The sequence below is a fragment of the Salvelinus sp. IW2-2015 genome, linkage group LG23 (genome assembly GCF_002910315.2).
Source record: "Salvelinus sp. IW2-2015 linkage group LG23, ASM291031v2, whole genome shotgun sequence".
Classification (NCBI taxonomy): domain Eukaryota; kingdom Metazoa; phylum Chordata; class Actinopteri; order Salmoniformes; family Salmonidae; genus Salvelinus; species Salvelinus sp. IW2-2015.
Window position 1 is genome coordinate 24,846,636 of NC_036863.1, and position 22,432 is coordinate 24,869,067.

Consider the following 22,432-nt stretch of genomic DNA (forward strand, 5'->3'; position numbering starts at 1 on the left):
ATTCTGCACATTTTCTCATCGATGAAACATTTCAATACAATTTTCTGTTCCCAAAACTAACAACTGTTATGAACAGAGTGGACTACGTTTTATAGACTTTACCCTTTGCAAAAGTTTTTAAAAATCGCAATTTTTAGGAGTGCAGAGGCGAATTGAGTTATTGCAAACGCACACTTCAGAGTAGGCGTCCCCTAACGGAAATATGTAGATGATGCTAGAACGCGCCAATAGGATCTCGCTAGACGTCTGCCCACTGACTCATTTGTTCCCGTTGGAAATGACAGACTGTGGTCGATCTTGGTTTAGTTATAAAAATATTTGTTGTCACCATCAGCGAAGTATACATCATTGGTCACCATACATAAACACCCACTTCCTCATATTGCAGCTCTAGAGGTTTGTCTCTCCGCCCCTTTCTTTGTGATAGACATTATATTTGACGAGTATATTCGAACGACGAGTAACTCCTTAATTTGACAGACACAGCCGTGGACCAATCAGTGATCTACTGGTGCTGCCCTCTAACAGACCGAAAGCTACACGAGCAAGTCCTACTTTGTTTATGTCACGTAGCTAGCTAGCTACATAGCTTGCTAACTGACAGCTTCAAGAGTGCTGTTTTCTTACGAACGTTAGCTACACCGATGCATACATTTCTGCCGTAGAAGGTAAATCTAGATGTACAGGATCTGGGTTTGATCGGTGGCAGGGATGAGATGTTTTGTTGAATGAAGGAGCGAACGCCCTGGTGCCGATAGGAGAATGAACTCCATCACCAGTCGGGATCACTCTGTCAACTCTGGAGCCTCATCTTCTCGAGCATTGCACGTTGAGCTCACATCTCAGCAGGTAAMGACAAACACCCGTAACTCTGTGTTTATGTAGATTATATGCGTATTGTCCTGTATTGTTACGTTGCTGTGTGTCAGCTGCAAGATGAATACAACAGGCCTGCAGAGTGAGCTAAGCTAACTAGCAAACTAACGTTAGCTCAGCTGACTTTTACAGCTCTCTTGAGTATCCAGACAGCTCTAGCTTCTAAGCCTTAGTCCGTTACATACAAAGTTGTATTTAATAACAATATACATGTGCAAACGTAAGATATAATTGTTAGTTATCTAATTTGCAAGCTACAGAGACGATGATAATTAGCCAGTTTAGTAAGACCTGGCCTGATACSGAGGCACCACTACAGTAATTTGGTCACCTGACTTATGAACTAGTTACAGGACAGACCCTTCAGTCTGATGCCCAAGGTCTTTGCACAAGTTATTATTAATAAGTCCTCAGCAACCAGCTTAACCCCTAATAGGACTGAACCACATCAGACATAGCTATACGTCTACAGCTCTCAAACTGCACCTTTACCTGCAAGCCCTTGCACTTGATATGACCAAAAAGTGGTCTTCAGTGGCCAGTTTATTAGGTACACCACCCCGTTCATGAAAATGGTTAGCTCTTACAGACCGTGAGTCATGTGGCATAAAGCAGGCATCGAGGCATTCAGTTACTGTTCGATTGAACGTTAGGATGGGCAAAACGAGTGACATAAGCGACTTTGAACGTGGTATGATCATCGGTACCAGGCACGCCGGTTCTAGTATCTCAGAAACAGCCGTTCTCCTGGGCTTTTCACACACGACACTGTCTGGGGTTTACCAGGAATGGTGTGACAAACAAAAAACATCCAGTCAGCGGTAGTTTTGTGAGCAAAAATGGCTCGTTGATGATAAGTCGAAAGGAGAATGTCAAGAATCGTGCAAGCTAACAGGCGGGCCGCAAATAACGGCGCAGTACAAGAAGAAGTGGCTCAAGTGGCGACTCGGTCACCAACACTGGACAATTTGAGGAGTGTAAAAACATTGCAGATGCAAAGTTTGGTAACAGAATAACTGCGCAAACAGCACAAACCGTCATTCTGTTACCAAACTTTGTATCTTCACTCTTCATCAACTAAATATGTTTTTGTAGAATCTTCTGTGGAAATTAAGTTGTCAATGTGCGTATATGGTTTGTTTAACTTTGCAATAATTGGTTTTTGTTTGACATGCATTTTAAAGTGAAACATCTGAGTCTGTGTCACTCTGTTACCATGGAACTGCCCCTATTCTAACATGTGTTTATTTCATTTGGAGTACAGTAGGATACACCGAGGCCTACTACTTTATTATGTGCTCATTGTGCAAAGGTTCAGAGCTAGATCGTGACCTGCGTGTTATGTCCCTTAGAGTAAGAACTTATGATCCCTGTAGAAAAAACATTGTCTGTTTTGACTGCTATGAAATGGGACCATTGAAAGTAAAGGCCACTGAGACTGTAACACCAAAATATGTGAACATTTACAGTTCTCTGTCAAACAGCCCGTATTGTAACGATGCTTCGTGGGTGACTTGTCAATGTGTTCAGAGGGTCCCTGGTTCGATCCCAGGTTGGGGCAAGGAGAGGGACAGAAGTAATACTGTTACATGTTGGCTCCCGAGTGGCACAGCGGTCTAAGGAACTGCATCTCAGTGCTAAAGGTGTCACTACCAAATCAAATCAAATTTTATTTGTCACATACACATGGTTAGTAGATGTTAATGCGAGTGTAGCGAAATGCTTGTGCTTCTAGTTCCGACAATGCAGTAATAACCAACGAGTAATCTAACCTAACAATTTCACAACAACTACCTTATACACACAAGTGTAAAGGGATGAAGATATGTACATAAAAATATATGAATGGGTGATGGTACAGAACGGCATAGGCAAGGTGCAGTAGATGGTATAGAGTACAGTATATACATATGAGATGAGTAATGTAGGGTATGTGAAGATTATATTAAGTGGCATTGTTTTAAAGTGGCTAGTGATACATTTTTCCATTATTAAAGTGAGCTGGACTTGAGTCAGTATGTTTGCAGCAGCCACTCAATGTTAGTGGTGGCTGTTTAACAGTCTGATGGCCTTGAGATAGAAGCTGTTTTTCAGTCTCTCGGTCCCTGCTTTGATGCACCCTTACTGACCTCGCCTTCTGGATGATAGCGGGGTGAACAGTCAGTGGCTCGGGTGGTTGTTGTCCTTGATGATCTTTATGGCCTTCCTGTGACATCGGGTGGTGTAGGTTCCTGGAGTGCAGTAGTTTGCCCCTGGTGATGCGTTGTGCAGACCTCACTACCCTCGGAGAGCCTTACGGTTGTGGGCGGAGCAGTTGCCGACCAGGCGGCGATACAGCCCGACAGGATGCTCTCGATTGTGCATCTGTAGAAGTTTTGTGAGTGCTTTTGGTGACAAGCCGAATTTCTTCAGCCTCCTGAGGTTGAAGAGGCGCGCTGCGCCTTCTTCACCACGCTGTCTGTGTGGACCAATTCAGTTTGTCCGTGATGTGTACACCGAGGAACTTAAAACTTTCCACCTTCTCCACTACTGTCCCGTCAATGTGGATAGGGGTGCTCCCTCTGCTGTTTCCTGAAGTCCACGATCATCTCCTTTGTTTTGTTGACGTTGAGTGTGAGGTTATTTTCCTGACACCACACTCCGAGGGCCCTCACCTCCTCCCTGTAGGCCGTCTCGTCGTTGTTGGTAATCAAGCCTACCACTGTAGTGTCGTCTGCAAACTTGATAATTGAGTTGGAGGTGTGCATGGCCACGCAGTCGTGGGTGAACAGGGAGTACAGGAGAGGGCTCAGAACGCACCCTTGTGGGGACCCAGTGTTGAGGATCAGCGGGGTGGAGATTGTGTTACCTACTCTCACCACCTGGGGCGGCCCGTCAGAAGTCCAGTACCCAGTTGAAGAGGGCGGGGTCGTGACCAGGGTCCTCGAGCCTTGATGACGAGTTTGGAGGGTACTATGGTGTTAAATGCTGAGCTGTTGTGATGAATTAGCATTCTCACAATAGGTATTCCTCTTGTCCTGATGGGTTAGGGCAGTGTGTAGTGCTGGGTCCATTGCGTCATCTGTGGACCTATTGGGGCGGTAAGCAAATTGCAGTGGGTCTAGGGTGTCAGGTAGGGTGGAGGTGATATGGTCCTTGACTAGTCTCTCAAAGCACTTCATGATGACGGAAGTGAGTGCTACGGGGCGGTAGTCGTTTAGCTCAGTTACCTTAGCTTTCTTGGGAACAGTAACAATGGTGGCCCTCTTGAAGCATGTGGGAACAGCAGACTGGGATAAGGATTGATTGAATATGTCCGTAAACACACCAGCCAGCTGGTCTGCGCATGCACTGAGGATGCGGCTGGGGATGCCGTCTGGACCTGCAGCCTTGCGAGGGTTAACACGTTTAAATGTTTTACTCACGTCGGCTGCAGTGAAGGAGAGTCTGCAGGTTTTGGTAGCGGATCCTGTCAGTGGCACTGTATTGTCCTCAAAGCGAGCGAAAAAGTTATTTAGTCTGTCTGGGAGCAAGACATCCTGGTCCGCGACGGGGCTGGTTTTCTTTTTGTAATCCGTGATTGACTGTAGACCCCGCAACATACCTCTTGTGTCTGAGCTGTTGAATTGCGACTCTACTTTGTCTCTGTACTGGCACTTAGCTTGTTTGATTGCCTTGCGGAGGGAATAGCTACACTGTTTGTATTCGGTCATGTTTCCGGTCACTTTGCCCTGGTTAAAAGCAGTGGTTCGCGCTTTCAGTTTCYCGCGAATGCTGCCATCAATCCACGGTTTCTGGTTTGGGAATGTTTTAATAGTTCCTGTGGGTACTACATCGCCGATGCACTTGCTAATAAACTCGCTCACCGAATCAGCGTATTCGTCAATGTTGTTGTTGGACGCAATGCGGAACATATCCCAATCCACTTGATCGAAGCAATCTCGAAGCGTGGAATCAGATTCGTCGGACCAGCGTTGAACAGACCTGAGCGCGGGAGCTTCCTGTTTTAGTCTCTGTCTATAGGCTGGGAGCAAGAAAATGGAGTCTTGGTCAGCTTTTCCAAAAGGAGGGCGGGGGAGGGCCTTATATGCGTCGCGGAAGTTAGAATAACAATGATCCAGGGTTTTACCAGCCCTGGTAGCACAATCAATATGCTGATATAATTTAGGGAGTCTTGTTTTCAGATTAGCCTTGTTAAAGTCCCCAGCTACAATGAATGCAGCCTCAGGATATGTGGTTTCCAGTTTACATAGAGTCAAATAAAGTTTGTTCAGGGCCGTCGACGTGTCTGCTTGGAAGGGAATATATGCGGCTGTGATTATAATCGAAGAGAATTCTCTTGGTAGATAATGCGGTCGACATTCGATTGTGAGGAATTGTAAATCGGGTGAACAGAAGGACTTGAGTTCCTGTATGTTATGATCACACCACGTCTCGTTAATCATAAGGCATACCCCCCCCGCCCCTCTTCTTACCAGAAAGATGCTTGTTTCTGTTGGCGCGATGCGTGAAGAAACCAGCTGGCTGTACCGACTCCGATAGCGTGTCTCGAGTGAGCCCTGTTTCCGTGAAGCAAAGAACGTTACAGTCTCTTATGTCTCTCTGGAATGGTACCCTTGCTCGGATTTCATCAACCTTGTTGTCAAGAGACTGGACATTGACGAGTAGTATGCTCTGGAGCGGTGCGCGATGTGCCCGTCTCCGGAGCCTGACCAGAAGACCGCTTCGTCGGCCCCTTTTACGGCGACGTTGTTTTGGTTCGCCGGCTGGTATCCAATCCATTGTCCTGGGTGGTGGGCAAAACAGAGGATCCGCTTCGGGAAAGTCGTATTCCTGGTCGTAATGATGGTGAGTTGACGTTGCTCTTATATCCAGTAGTTCCTCCCGACTGTATGTAATAAAACCTAAGATTACCTGGGGTACCAATGTAAGAAATAACACGTAAAAAAGGAAAATACTGCATAGTTTCCTAGGAACGCGAAGCGAGGCGGCCATCTCTGTCGGCGCCGGAAGTACCAGAACTACAGACACCCTGGTTCGAATCCAGGTTGTATCACAACCGGCCGTGATTGGGAGTCCCATAGGGCGGTGCACAATTGGCCCAGTGTTGTCTGGGTTTGGCTGGTGTAGGCATCATTGTAAATAAGAATTTGTTCTAAACAGACTTGCCTAGTTAAGGAAAGGTACAAAAAAAGATATACACCTGYATGGACTCAACCATTTACCTTCACAGCACGATGACTATGGCCGGGACAATAGCACTATCGCAATACTCGTTAGTATCGTGGCAAGGAAACAAAACACAAAGCAGATCTAACTTCTTTAGGAAAACAGCCCGAATGGTGGAAACAAACTTACGTTGTCATCCAGAGTCACATGTATTTATGTCCAAATCTAAAGCACACAATATTTTACGTACAACACGTTTTTTAAGGACCAACGAGTTTGGTCTCCTTGGTGTTTTCATTTTTGCCATGGGAAAAATATTCTGGTACTGGCATTGTCTCAGCGCTAAAGATCACCAGTTGGCCTAGTAGGMAGATTATATGTTCTGCTGGAGGCCCTCTTTGCTCTCATAGCTACAAATTAGCTCATTCGGAGAAACGTCTTCTGACATTTTTGTGGGGGGAAAAAGCCTTTGCTGAACAAGCTGTGTTTTTGTTTCAGGGGCCTTAATCTTTTAGGGAATCCCATGACTTAGATTTATCCCTAATGCCTGTGGTGGTGGAAGCTCAGTGTGGGTTGCTGGAGATTGAAGAATGCAGATCYGGTGAAGGCCGGCCATTGACATAAAGTCCTGCTGCTTCTCTGATGCTGCTGCCCGGAGGGGCCCCTCTTTTCATGAGTATCTGTCATGTCCCATGGTKGTTCTCTTGACTTAACCACTCTCAATTATGAGTTTTTTTCTTTGGAGCCATTTTTTTTATTTTTATAGATTGTCATCTGTGGAAGAAAAAAAAGTGTTCTTCAGTTAGCCTATCTTTTTTTGATTGGAAATAACTGAACCTTTCTCTTCAAGCGGGTTCCTTTTATTTTATGCTCAGTTTTTGAAGGATGGATTTCTTTACTGATATCCAACCATGGTGATCTGTACAAAGAGTTTTTGTGCATCAATGGTACGCTGGCTTGAGCTTTAGTTGATGAAACTGTGACTCTCTTGTGTATGCAAGGCTTTTGTAATGGAAACACACAGTGAAGTCAACATGAACTCTGGTTTCAAATGGAACTCTTGTCTGCATCTGTGGTCAGTTATTCCCGGACGTGAATCATTCCATAAAATGTATTTTTTGGGGGCAAATGTTGATAGCCTACGTGTGACTGTTTAACCAGATACTTTAAGATATTCTAAAATTACAGTTTATTTTTTAACTTGAGGATTTACAGCAGGGTTCCCCAATAGCCAGGACAAATTCGCCCCCCCCAAGTTTTCAGAGCAAAAAAAGTTTGATCACTTAAAAATGTCCTTGTTTTTGAAAGAGTTCCTCTGTCCAGTGCCTGTGTTCTTTTGCCCATCTTAATCTTTTATTTTATTGGCCAGTCGGAGATATGTCTTTTTCTTTGCCTCTTCACTGTTGACGTTGAGACTGGTGTTTTGTGGGTACTATTTAATGAAGCTGCCAGTTGAGGACTTGTGATGCGTCTTTCTCACACTAGACACTAATTTACTTGTCCTCTTGCTCAATTGTGCACCGGGGCCTCCCACTCCTCTTTCTATTCTGGTTAGAGCCACTTTGCACTGTTCTGTGAAGGGAGTAGTACACAGCGTTGRACAAGACCTTCAGTTTCTTGGCAATTTCTCGCATGGGATAGTCTTAATTTATCAGAACAAGAATTGACTGATGAGTTTCAGAAGAAAGTTCTTTGTTTCTTGCCATTTTGAGCCTGTAATCAAACCCACAAATACTGATGCTCTAGATACTCAACTAGTCGAAAGAAGGCCAGTTTTATTGCTTCTTTAATCAGAACAACAGGTTTCAGCTGTGCTAACATATTTGCAAAAGGGTTTTCTAATGATCAGTTAGCCTTTTAAAATGATAAACTTGGATTAGCTAATATGACGTGCCATTGGAACACAGGAGTGATGGTTGCTGATAATGGGCCTCTGACACCTATGTAGATATTGTATTTCTGATCAATTTGCTGTTATTTTAATGGACAAAAAATTTGCTTTTCTTTCAAAAACAAGGACACTTCTAAGTGACCCCAAACTTTTGAACGGTAGTGTAATGTACATACATACATACATACATACATACAGTACCAGTCAAAAGTTTGGACACACCTACTCATTCCAGGGGTTTTCTTTATTTTTACTATTTTCTACTTTGTAGTATAATAGTAAAGACATCAAAACTATGAAATAACACATGGAATCATATAGTAACCAACAAAGTGTTAAAATCTAAATATATTTGAGATTCTTCGAAGTAGCCACCCTTTGCCTTGATGACAGCTTTGCACGCTCTTGGCATTCTCTCAACCAGCTTCATGAGGCATAAAAGACTGTAAAATCAGGACGAAATCAGCTAAAATTGATTCTAATTTAGGAAGTCTGTTCCCAAGTATTCCCATGCATAGATAGAGGGATACAGTATATGCGATCGTATCCCAATGTAATCAAGGTTTGAAATTATTCTGTTTTGGTCAAATACTATATCTCTTTGGGATTCTTGTGGTCAATTTGTCGAGTACAAATTATTTATAACTACCGACCATCCGCTCCAGGAAAAATAGGCCCACGGCTGAATGTTATTGGGGACCCCTGATGAACAGTAATTACTTTGCTATATGACATTTGGTATTCTGGTTGCTACTCTATGTTTATCCTGTGTGAATTAGGCTAGTTCTTTGGTAACAGTTTCGTAAATTGATAAGCATCAATTTGGATTGTGTAACCAGATGAGACTCTTGAAGGTGTTAATACAATTGTAAAGGCATTGAAACTGACCCATTAGGCTTTCAAACTGCCTGACAGTCCCCCTTGTTTTGGGCAGACCATTTAACATGTTCTCTCTCCTGCTCGCTATCCCTGACTCTCCAGCTCTGCCTCTATGCCTCTTCTATTTCTCATCTCTTTTTCCTGACTATCTTACCGTCTGCCTCTCTCCCTGACAGAGGCGGTTACGTCATCTCAGAAGCATTGCAGCCCGCAACATTGTCAACAAGAATGGCTCTCCACTACTGGACACATATTTTTCCCTTCATCTCTGCTTAGAGGACCGGATATCCAGAGGTCAGTACTACTATACAGTACTCTCTCTGCTGTCTCTGTAAGACAATGTACTAGGCTACTGCACTAATACCCCTTTCATACTGAGCCCAGTCCACAGTACAAATTGACTTAACTTGTCTTTGGGCCTGAATCCAAACTAGTTCTGTGCACATAACTAAAGTTTTTGAGCAACTCTTCCATTGACATGATTGCATGATTTAACCAAAAGCCATGTTACTATGCGGACATCTCACGTTAGATTTCGGCCCTTAGTGCCAGAGCCCCCTTTAGGTCTAAATGTTCAGCATTAAGGTGGACTGCATTACTCTCATAAGTGGGAGAAAGGTCAGAGTCCCATTACGCTGTGTGGTTAAATGCACAAGGGTTTGGCTTGTTAGGGGACGCTGATGCTACAGTAAATGTGGTCTTTCACTTTGTTTTAAGGACAAATTATTTCATTATAAGTCAATGATCAACAATGACCCAGATCAAGGCTAAACCTCACGGCTTACTGTTGTCAGGTAATCCTAGAAACGTTTGCTGTGCAAACCCTTTAATAGGACTCCTCCCATCATTGTAGTCCTGAAAGGAGTTGCATCCTCACAAGTGCTGTTTGAGCTTTTGTGAGTTTATTCATTGTCTGCTTGAGAAAGCTTTAAAATAAATCTTAACTGGCTTTTCTCCTTCCCTTGCAGACTTTTACAAGAGTGAGGTCATCCGAGATTCATTGGTGAGTGTCGTTGTTTGAAAAAAGAAAAACACGTGTTGGGCCAGAGCCTCCTGGCCTCACAAAAAATGACCGTAGCACCAGCTATGGAATGTCATAATCAATTATGTCGTATGCTTTGTCTGCTCACATCTGTGGAGGCACACTACCGGTTATAGGCCTAGTTGTATTCCGAAGACCCATGAATTGAAACAAGTCCTAGGCCTACCCAGTGRTTGTAAATTGGGAGGTGCCATAACAAAAAGGGACTGCGAGAGGGAAGTGACCTGGGGTGCTCTGAGGTACCGGAATGGACAAAAAATAGAAGTCACCTTTATAATTAAGCAGGGCATGCCTATCATCGCATTTATGTAGTGGTATAGAGTATTAGAGTAGAGGCGCTTACAGAAGTTGCATTTTTTTTGTACTTGGGTCTGGGAAGAATTTGASCTTTTTATAAACACATTTCATGCAATTCTTTGTCATTTTATATGACTGGAGGCTTCAGCATAATCTTTTTWAATAACACACAAATGATTGAAATGACAGGCTACTTTGACATTGCCAAACTGAGAATCTGAGATCAATAAAAAACGATCAGTAAATTATAGTCCTAGAAAAGCTTTCCACTTTCACTGACTCACCCAARGATGCACCGCTCACTAGCCAGCGATGGCCAATACTCTTGTGCCAAAGACTGTCTCTCTTGTTTTACTTTGTGAAACAATGTTCACTCAATAGGCCTATTTAGACGTTGATAAAATAGAGTAATAATTTTCGCAGCCATTTCAAAGCTTCCTTGTCTAGCAAAGGTTCTTCAATCTTTGGTAAATGTAAAAATTAGCAGTTTTTTTAAATCTGGGAAATATATTTTGAATGTAAACCAGTCAGGGTTTAGGTCTGGGCATAGCACTATTACAGCAACCACTTTAGTTAACAATGTTCTTGTCAATGCTTTAGACACTAAAATGAAATGTTCTGTTTTGTTTGTGGACCTGTCAAAAGCTTTTGACACGATTGATCATGCTATTTTATTGAATGTTGTCCTCGAAAGGCCTGAGCTCTGACGCCTGTTCATGGTATCTTAGTGACAGAACTCAGGCCATTATGATTGATGGGGTTAAGTCCAATTTCTTGAAGTACATAAAGGTGTACCACGGGTCGATTTTTGGGACCTGTATTCTTCACTATTTATATAATAATCATTGTTCAATTGTTAAAAATGGTAAACTTAATCTATATGRGGATGATGCTATTGCCCCGACTGTTGATCTGGCTGTGTCAAAACTACAGTTAGATTTTATAGCTATGCAGGAATTTAGTTTTAATGCACCGTATTGCTAGAACAAAATTCAAAATACATTTCATCTTAATGTTCTGGTGCCGTTRGTGTAGTTTAGAGTGTTGATTGTGGACTTTTTTTATGGAAGAATGTAACTGTTTTTCTGGGTGATTTATGATGTTTTATTTGTTGTTCCAATGACTATTTATTTTTTATGTAGATGTACCGGATCCGGCAAAGTAGGTTCCTGAATGAAACAGTTCAAAACGGAGAGGTGCCGGGTTCTGTTCCGACGGTGTCCGGCTCGATTTTAAGCGCTGGGCCTACCCCTGTCCTAGCTTATGCGCGCTCACATGTGTGGTGCATGCGAAAGTGTATACAGTGGTCACTTTCTCCAGTGCTGCTGTGTGGAAAGAGGGCATACTTCCTCCATTTCCAAATTGTGGAGGAGTAGTGCCTGACAGTCAACACATGGACTCAGGCCAGCTGCCTTGGTGTTTGCGTCTAACAGAATCAAGTCAAGTAGCCAACCTTTCACTTTCTCTCCGTCAAAACATCAACTGCTGATGTTACTTAAAGTAACCTGACAGAAAGGGAGGTTTTGATTGACCCGCTTTGAGCAGTCATAGACAAGTGTCCATAATACTTGTTTGGTTGGACATATTGATGTTGCAAAAATCAGCCACACCAGGATTGTGGAGCTCTCTTCCTGTCTCCTCAGCTTCACAGAGGTCACAGCACAGGAGTTTACTGTTCGGTCTCTCATTGACAGCTGTGATAGGATGCGTGTGTGCAACAAGACCAAGACAACAGAAAACAGTCAATGTCACTGTTCCTAGCATGCACTATTCTCTTTCTTTGTGTTGTCCCCCAGTCATATAAACAAACAACAGGAAGGTGGGAAGCAGCCTTGTAGCAACACACTGTATGAGAGAAGGTGAAACAAATAGGCTTACATCAACAGGAATGAAATATGACCACAAGCTTCCATTGTACTCTTTCTCTCTGTAAACGTGTTCATAGCAGGGCTGTCATTGTGTTCTGAAAGATGTCATTCAGTAAAATCAGATACTGCTGATGATTTTCTCAACTATAGCGCTATTAATGCAACTTCAGTTGGTAGTTTTCATATTTTTGGTTTCCTCATTAGCGGGGAAACGATTGTCCTCACCGACTGTTCGGGTGTATGACCAAATCTATGTGCAACAACAGCTGCTATTCGCTCCCATCTCTGCATGGAGTCTATTCAGTCTATGATGAATGCAGCCAAGTATAGCAGACCATTACWAACAGGCTAAATGCAGAGTCATGAGCTGGCCTAAGCTATTTTCCAAGCCTACCTTTCCTTTACTCTCTAGTCTATAATGCACTGCAGATGAAGCTCATGATCATGTCTGGCAGAGATCAGAAATCTGTTTTTGTGTTTAAAAACATCAGCATTCCTCTTTGTGACCTTTGCTTTCTAGTGTTCTGGTCTGTTTCCCCTTTGTGGTCTCTCGTCTGTCAAAGGAGGCTGCTCCTTTCCGCCTGCTCTTCCTGTTATTATGTAGAGGAACATTGCGCACGGCACACTACCCCCCCATCTCTAGGCCATTTTTGCCTTTATTTCTCTTGTTTTCCTCTCCACTTCTGGCTTTGTCAATCCTCCATTTTACAAACAGTTTAAGATTATCAGTTATATATCGTTCTGCAGGAAGGCAGATGGGTAGGCTCTTTGAATGGTGGGAATGGGCTTCTTTGTACAGTAGTTTATGACACAGGATAGACAGACAAACCTCAGGGAGTCCAGGGACCTTGTCTTCCCAGCAGGCAAAATGTGGCATGTGACGTCATAATGATAATGACATTGCAACCAGTTTTGCCCGCTGGGTTTGAGTAGCTCAGAAATCAGTCTGAAACCTAGTTACCGATTGTTGGACAAGCCAAGCCTTTGTGACGACAAATTGCCTCGGGATATTGAAGTTGGATTTGTAAATATTTGGTCAGACTTTTATAAGTGGGACAACAGTTACATTACAGTTAAATTAACATCCTGGTTCAGCACCATTTTGTGTGCTCGAGTCACTTTCACACACCCTACTGACACACATGATTTGTCATTTGAATCTTTCAAATGTGCCTCTCAACCTGTCTCAAAATCGGGAACAAATTAAACACTTGGTTGTTTTAAGACGCAATATTAGTTGAACTTATCAAAACTTTGCAACCCAGTGGGATCATTTATTCAGCTGTCTCATCAATTCTCTTGTCCTGTTTTTTACAGAATCCAACATGGCGGAGCCTGGATTTTGGCATGCTGCCAGACCTCCTGGACACGTCTGTGTCCTGCTTCGTGGTGAAGATCTGGGGRGGCCGAGAGGAACAGTTCACACTTCTCATAGAGTGGAAGGTCAACCTGGACGGGCTTAGATACACAGGGCAACAGGTCAGTGGAAACAACATACGCTCATATAATGTAGGCTGCTTTGGGATGTATGCTGACTAGCATACCATGCTTTCCTCTGATCAGAATACAGTACAGTCTGCAGTCATATAGACAATAACAGCCTCTCTTGTTTTAATACAGACTAAATACCACTGCTTTGTTCCTTCACAGATCCGCTCCAGGAATCCAAATGAGATCATATTTGGATTGAATGATGGCTACTATGCAGCTGACTTTGATCATAAGGTACTGCTGACTTTGTTCCAGGAATTCTGTCCCTAACATAGACTATAGACATTCTGTTGTATAATTCATTTTCTGTGTTTGGTTTGTTGTTGTAATGTGCATATTTCAGGACCACTCTGAGAGGAAGAAGAACAGTTTACTCCAGGTGGACCAGAGTTCAGTGAGGAACTCCTACAGTGTCTTCTCTCTGCTGAGGTGAGACGGACTGCACCCGCCAAACATTCCCACACATAAGACACTGGACAGTTAGTATCTCCCAAGTGACAATATGTCCCGTTAGCCTCTTGGCTAGTACTTTCTTTGACTGCCCTTCTCATTACCAGGAACGCCTTCTTTTAGCTGCCAGAGAAGATTGGAAATGCTAAATATACTTGTGGGGAACATTCTCTACTACTGTGTACGTCACATACTTTCTGTCACTGTATACATTCCCCACGTTGTCCATAAGATGGCGCCAGGAAACTGCCTCAAATGCCTTTGTAATCATGGAGGCAGTTTTTTTCTCCCAAGTCACTGAGAGCTGCCAAAAATCCAGTCTGTAGTGTGTTTTCTTGGACATAACAGGAAATGCATATGGAAGGCTTTAATCAAGTTAGTCAAATAAAGGCACTGTGTTATCGTTGGCAATGTCTAACAATGTAACAGATGGAGAATTCCATTCGAATTATCAGGATGCGTGAACACGCGCTTTGGTGATGAAATTTCACTTCCTTATGTTATAAAATACATTTTACCAAGACAAATTATTATTCATGTTCTGAATCGTACAGTGGGGTCTTTCTCTAACAAATCATTAACATTATATCACAAAATTCGGATTTGTACCCGATAATAAGCACCGAAAATGCTTGTCACGCTCAGTTGAAATTTCAGAAATACCCGTTTTTGTGAGAAATCGAAAAGTAACAGGAATTTCGCGTTAATAAGAAAAGCGTATACTAAAATATGAAAATACTACATGTCGTCTCAAAATCGCTATGTATCCTACCACCTATATACCACCTGTTCAATGTCATCCTGATTCGAGAACAATGATGATGAGTTCAACGGTGAGCCTGTCAGTTAGCCACAGTTCTTGCACAGCAGCCAGCCTAGCTGACGCAATATTATTTTTCTGACTATTGACCACTTTTTTCCCCTCTGACCTCCATTTAATTATTCACCCTTATTTTGGCCATTTTACCAGGATAGAAACTCCATTAGCTTTTGAACAGATTATGATAGAGACATTAGGGTTGGACCATAGGTTTTATTAGATGATTATCTACACAATTATATATTATTTTTCACCAATAGACCAAAGATGCTGTACGTTTTTGGGTGGACACCCTTACATATTAGTGATTAATGGTCTTTCATAGCTCTTTATTCCACAAGAGGGCAGCAAATGATAATTTTCTAAAACATTGGCGACTCAGCAGGGAGGCATGTCTCCAAGTACGGTTTGCTCCATGTTGACAAACCACAGCTCTGTTCTATATTTGAATGTGGCGTAATGTTAACACTACCTACAGGGTTTGCGCAGAGCTTGCCTTGGGGAACACCACAGTTAATTAGAAGTTGMCTCAAGCTACATTTTATGACCCTTTTGGACTGCGATGTACAGGGGGCACAATGTTTTGAACTGTTAATAACAATTTTGTATAGTTAGGCAACATTCATCATAAGTAGAGGACCCATCTTCCTCAAGTCTTTTCTCTTTCTGTTGAATCAGAAGATTCAATAATAAAATATAAACATTCCTAGTGTTATGCATCACTCCTCACCCCAGCTTGAGGTGAGCTGTGCAGTTTTGGGGTGAAGATTCCTTCCAGGCCTAAGGTCTTCCTCTGGCCGATGACTGTTCTGTGTCTTCGCCTTACTTTGGAAGAGAAAATGTCCTCCAAGGTGCGTGAGTGATCTATTTCCTATGGGCTCTGCTCAGTGCTGTCGAGTCCTACATAACTAAAACTCCCTCCTCCTGCTCTCTCCATCTCTTTATCCCGGTGCGGTTCTGAGGAATTTAAAGCAGCTCCATTGACTCCCAGAGGCTGAGGATCCTCTGCAGGCCTGGGGCCGGGCTTATAGAGGCTGATGTGATGGGGCTCATTGACTCCAACATGACCAAGGTCAGGGGTTCCCAAACATTTTTTGTCCTGCGACCCCATTTTGATATCAAAATGTTTTCGTGACCACACCATGTAAGAAATATGATGTAATCCATGGTCATTGGTTCCTTTTTTAATTGGGGCTATGACGGCCTGTTCCAAATGAGCCTGACAGTACTTCAAGCCAAGGGAAGTATGGTTTGAAGTGGCTGAAATGCATCAGAAAGGTATTGGGAAGTTCAGAAGATCATCAGGCAATAATTTGTATGATCTTTTGTGTAAAAAAGAACATTGTTATTTTTTCCCCAGTCGGATTTAGTGCCTGATCTTGTCTACACTTCTAATGAGGCTTGAGAGTCTTATCTTTCTTTGATGATAATATTTTGTAGCTTAAACATTTTTTGTAGCCTCCTATTTATTTTGTAGCCTCCTCCTTTTTGTAGCCTCCTCCTTTTTGCCTCAGTGTGAGTGCTGCTCACTGCCTGGATATCACAGGAACTGCTGTGATTCTCCTCTCCAAGAACACTTGATTGATGATGTAAATTTGCCAGCGAGCGATTCACTGTCGACGAGACCCTGGTTTGACGACACCCCTAAGCCTCCTATTCCACGTCGTGTTTTTGTGTGGGAACACGACAAGTTTGGATGGGCAGGCAGACTGAGAAGGGAGCCAGGAGGAACAGCCAAAATATTGACAAGGACCTGTGGGGCATAAGGAGGGAAGAACCAGGTAGAATGACCAAGATGCTCCTGGAACCACTGATACAGGGCAGGGATTGTTCTGCCATTGAAATCCTTGGGCGGGTTGCCTAAGTGTTTCTTCGGGACACCTATCTCCAAACAGTGTTTACATTTTTTTTTAAAGTTATATATATTTATTCAGAATGGAAAAACATTTTCAGTGTAAACTTAAATAACAACAAACGGATAAAGTATGTAGAAAAGATAATGACATATTATTAGAAAATGTATCTTTGAGAACTAACAATCACCCAAATAAAAGCTAGCTAAGACAGTCAGTGAGAATTGAAAATTCCCCAAATAATACATTTAGCAGTATAGATTTTACTATTATGTTTGTGTAAAATAACACATTATTAGCCATGGCAAAATGCATAGGATTGCAGGTAATTATCTATAAAACTGCAACATGTTCTCTCAACTCCATGGCAGAGTATGTAGAATCGCAGGAAATGTGCTTTAAAACGGCAACATTTTCTCTCACCTGCATGGCAAAAAAAAAAATCTGTGGTACTATTTAGTTAACAATCAATCTCTGAAACTTTCTCATGAGCCTTTTGGCTCCTACATCTTCACTCTGCCAGCTTCCCTTCCCTCCTTCACTCTCCCCTCGCTCTTACTCTGTGGTTATATTAGGGGTAACTTCTACTTACTCTCCCTCTTGGTGTAGAGTACACGGGCCTTGGGGTATAGGGTGATCTGATTGGTTCAGAAGTAGGTTTGGATGGTGTTCAGATGACTGAGTAGCGTTGGGATGTTGACAGACTGTGGAAGCGAAACGGGGAGATGAGAGGGGCTATATGTATCCAGCAGTCTGTTTGGAGCGCTGTCTGTCAACAGACTATCAGGTTGCCTTCAGTTTATCATGGTTTGACGCCTATTTTTCCTTTTTTGTCCTGGTAATGTGTTTTTCAACATTAGGCACAAGTGCCCTGGGTGGAAATTTAGGCCCTACATATCTTTCATTGAACAGATGAGCCACAGAATTCAACGCTCTTAACACAGATTTATGTCAGAGGAATATTTTTCCACTCTATCAATACCACATGTTGTTCTTTCCCTGTATTCTCAGATTATTTATCTTACTGGCCTCCCTATACAGTGCCTTCAAAGTATTCACACCCGTTGACTTTTTCCACATTTTGTTGTGTTGCAACCTGAATTTTAAATGTATTTAATTTATTAAATGCCTACACACAATACTTCACAATGTCAAAGTAGAATTATACTATATTTCAATGTTTACAAATTAATACAAAAATGAAAAGCTGAAATGTCTTGAGTCAATAAGTATTCAACCTCTTTGTTATGGCAAGCCTAAGTAAGTTCAGAAGTAAAAATGTGCTTAAGAAGTCATATAATAAGATGCATGCACTAACTCTGTGTGCTTTAATATTGTTGAACATGAATTTTGAATGACTACTTCATCTCTGTACCCCACAAATACAATTATCTGTAAGGTCCCTCGTCGAGCAGTGAATTTCAAACACACATTCAACCACAAAGACCACTTATTGGTAGATGGATATATATATATATATATWTTTTTTTTTAACAGACATTGAATATCCATTTTAGCAAGTTATTAATTACACTTTGGATGGTGTATAAACACACACAGTCACTAGAAAAGGTCAGGCGTCCATAAAGGAAGGAAACCGCACAGGGATTTCATTGTGTGGCCAATGGTGACTTTAAAACAGTTTAATGGCTGTGATAGGAGAAAACAGAGGATGGATTACCGTTTTAGTTACAGTACTCCATAATACTAACCTAATTGAGTGAAAAGAAGGAAGCCTGAACAGAATACAAATATTCCAAAACATGCATCTTGTTGCAACAAGGCACTAAAGTAATACTGCAAAGAAATTCACTTTTTGTCCTGAATCCAAAGTGTTATGTTTGGGGCAAATTTATTACGACACATTGCTGAATAACACTCTCCATATTTTCAATCATAGTGGTGGCTGCATCATGTTATGGGTATGCTTGTAATCGTTAAGGACTGGGAAGTTTTTCCCAGGATAAAAAAAAATGTATGGAATGGAGCTAAGCACAGGCAAAATCATAGTGGAAAACTTGGTTCAGTCTGCTTTCCACCAGACACTGGGAGATGAATTCACCTTTCAGCAGGACAATAACCTAAAACACAAGGCCAAATCTACACGAGTTGTTTACCAAGAAGGCAGTGAATGTTCCTTAGTGGCCGAGTTTTAGTTTTGACTTAAATCTACTTGAAAATCTATGGCATGACTGAACATAGTTGTCTAGCAATGATCAACAACCAATCTGACAGCTTGAATCATTTTTTTAATGAATAATGGACAAATGTTGCACAATCCAAGGTGCGGAGACTTACCCAGAAAGACACCTTTGTAATCACTTCCACCAAAGGTGATTCTACAAAGTATTGACTTAGGGGTGTGAATACTTACGTAAATGAGAGATTTCATTTTCAATAAATTTGCAAAACAATTCTCCGAACATGTTTTCACTTTGTCATTATGGGGTATTGTGTGTTGATAGGTGAGGGGGGAAAAATAATTTAATCCATTTTGAATTCAGGCTTTAAGTCAAGGGGAATGAATATTATCTGAAGGGGCACTGTATGTGTGTTTTCAGTGTGTGAAAACAGAGGCAGTGTTCTATTGTGAAGTCTAAAGGGCGTCTGCCCTGACGCAGTGTCTAGCGGAGGCGATAAGCCTTTCCTCTAGTTAACGTCTGGCCTTAGAGCAGTCCTGTGGGTTGCCTGCCGGTTGGGTGCCCCTCCAACCTTCAGCTCTCAGCCTCAGGATATTGTTCTGGGCCGGATTAAAGGGACCCGTTTAAACAGATGGCCCGCTCCGTCTCCAAGCCCAGAGAGCTGACCCCCAGGGTCCCAACACCATCAGTCAGACCACAGAAAACAAACTGGCTACTAAGCCCCAAATCTCTTTGCAGAATATGGACGTGGCTATGCTTTTTTTCTTTCACACCTCAGGAGTATACTTAAAGGGATATTTTGGCAACGAGACCCTTTATCTACTTCCCCAGAGTCAGATGAACTTGTGGATACCATGTTTATGTCTGTGTGCAGTTTTAAGGAAGTTGCTAACTAGCTCCAATTGCTAACTAGTGTTAGCGCAATGACTGGAAGTCTATGGGTATCTGCTAGCATGTCGTTGCGCTAATGCTAGTTAGCCTTGGCTCGCAAAACTACTTTTAACTTCCTTCATATTGGACACAGAAACATACCAATGTTATCTACCAGTTCATCTGACTCTGATAAAAGGCCTCATTTCCAAAATCCCGAAATATCCCTTCAAAGAGATGTTCCAGAAGATAGAAAAATAAATACATTTTTTACCTACTGTTTCAATGTGCCATTTGTGTGGCTCATACATGCATAATAAACAATCTACAGTCCTCTCTCAGTGGAAAAAGCCACAGAATCCTTACATTCTAACCTGCCATCATTTAGTTCATGCAATCTACGCGCTCATTCCTGTCATGTAGTGAACGTGCGCTCTGAATCAATGTTTCAAGTGACTGCATGGCTAACCATTAGATATTATTTTCATGATAACAGTGAAAATACAGAGAATACATCGATCAAATCCATGCATCAGAAGTTAGAAAACGTTAGATCTGTTAGACCTCTGTAGTAGTTTCTTTTCATTAATGCGTTTCTCTGCAAACCACAAAATGTTGTGCTCAAAAGATGGCATTGTACCCACACAAATATATTAGAAGATCATTGTCAACCTGATCAGAAACACTATGGTCACAACCTGTATCTCCTAAATGGTACCACTGGTGTATTTTGTTTGAGTTTTGGAATATATTGTGCAATAGGCTTTAAGGTTTTTCACAAGGCACGCGTCCATCTATCCCATTTGCAAATCGTGAAACGACACAACTTTGATGTGCTTGAGAAATGTATACTGCAAACTTTCATCCACTTTTTATAGAGGAAAATATAGGCCATCCATCCAAATCAAATAATTCCATGCATTCACTTTTTGTCTTTATAGACTTTGACATGTATTCCATGAAATTAGGTAATCCAATGCTGGGAACACTGCAGCTGTTGATTGCCAGCGATCATCATTTATCACGTTGGCATATGATATAATCAACACACTTTCAAGGAGTAGGACATTTGATGGAAACATAAGTATTCATTTTCCGTTGTATAAAATTACGTTATCACATTTGCTTGCTCATTTGAAATACTATTCTGATGAGACCACGCGCTATGGAATGATGTTTAATGAGGTTGCAAGGTTGAGGAGGGATCAGGTCAGCACAGTATTGCTGGGTGAGTCCAACATGCACACCACATGAACGCCCCCAAAGTTTGTTTAATTAAAAAAATAAATTATACATTAAAATAAATTCACTCTTTGGGCATTCGCTCCGGAGCTCGAGAACAATTGAGCACAATTTTCGGGGACCCGTTTTGGCTCGTGAGCTCTACTTTCAAAACTACTGGCTGAAATTTAACAAAACCTTTAACAGATCTTTAAACAAATGTACGTTTTTCACATGCCAAGCCAGTAGCCTGCACTCTGTTTCTTTCTAGCAACTAGGCCCATGGACTCCTGGGTTGTATTCATTTAATGCACACCATAGCAAAACATTTTGGAACAGTAAATGAAGGGTTTCTTATTTGTCTTTTTCAGGTAAGTCCCTCCCTGGTTCGGCCTGTTTGGTGCCCATGTTGACTCCTGAGTCCTGACACAGAGCCTTTTCCTGCTCCGTCTCTTTCGTTCTGTCCCAACCCAGCAGTTTCCTAACATTGCTCGCTGTCAGCCCTAATCTCAAACCGTTGATCTAGGGCTGCATTCTTCCCTTGATTACTCGTGGCATGTTGTGCATTAGAGTAGCATCGCCAGATTGGCCACTCGTGTTGTGTTATCCCCATTACGGAGAGAAAGTAGGGCGGTAACTTTAATCGTAACTGATGTAACAGACCGTGGTGGTAAAAGGCGAGTCTTCGTGTGGTTAGGATTTTAGTTGTTCATTGTTTGGTTCATTACCTCTTGCAGCTTTAGTGACCTAAAGGGACAGTTTGAGGGGAGGAGATGGGAACCTCTCGTCAGTAATCTTTTGCAGAGGGCCTGGCCCCTCTGACCCTAGAAGACTAGAATGTCCTTTCTTATATCCCGTCTTCTTTATACAGTCTTTTGTTTATATCTGAAGGGTTAGGGAGGGGGGGTAGAAGATGCGGTACAATAAAACCTGCCTTGAGACCAATGTAGGCCTAAGCATTTTAAAGCACTTCAATTTTGCTGATTTATGAGTATCATCCCATCCAACTAGCATCTGTCAATTACGGATAGGATTACGAATACAAATGTGGCCAGATCAGTGCACTCCCACTCCTCACCGGTGCTGCCTACGTGCTGGGATGTATTTTAAAAAAAATATTAAAGGGGGTATTCTCGTGGTAAATAAGGGACTGTTTGAAAGCGGGCCATATTTATTACAGGTAACATGTTTTTTTCTGAAATAGGTATTAGGGTGGCTCACAGGGTTTCCCACCATGGCTTTCTCTCTAAAGTTGCCATGTATTGTAAACAAAGATTTTTTTACTTACAGAATACTGGAAGAACCCCTTCTAACCATCCGCAGAGAGAAAATGCACATGAAGGTGCACCAAAATATTTTCTGTCACCCCGCCACAATCTTAACTCCTCTATGTACAGAGGTGACAATATTTAAATATGAGTTAGCGACAGGGTAAATATGAGTTAGCGACAGGGTAAATATGAGCTCAGCATTTAACACCATAGTACCCTCAACTCGTCATCAAGCTCGAGACCCTGGGTCTCGACCCCGCCCTGTGCAACTGGGTCCTGGACTTCCTGACGGGCCGCCCCCAGGTGGTGAGGGT

At 42.2% G+C, this 22,432-nt stretch overlaps 1 protein-coding gene across 2 annotated transcripts in view; it reads left to right on the forward strand.

The window, feature by feature from the left end:
- The first annotated feature begins 372 nt into the window (after positions 1-372).
- Positions 373-22,432, forward strand: part of LOC111950699 (UV radiation resistance-associated gene protein) — a 153,212-nt gene continuing 131,152 nt past the window's right edge. The window contains exons 1-6 of one of the 2 annotated variants that reach the window (XM_023968502.2): positions 373-849; positions 8,971-9,088; positions 9,763-9,797; positions 13,319-13,480; positions 13,652-13,726; positions 13,836-13,921. In XM_023968502.2, coding sequence (XP_023824270.1) covers positions 763-849; positions 8,971-9,088; positions 9,763-9,797; positions 13,319-13,480; positions 13,652-13,726; positions 13,836-13,921 — 563 coding nt within the window. In that variant the 5' untranslated portion in view covers positions 373-762. The remainder of the gene's footprint in view (positions 850-8,970; positions 9,089-9,762; positions 9,798-13,318; positions 13,481-13,651; positions 13,727-13,835; positions 13,922-22,432) is intronic. The other variant, XM_023968503.2, reaches the window with a different exon arrangement.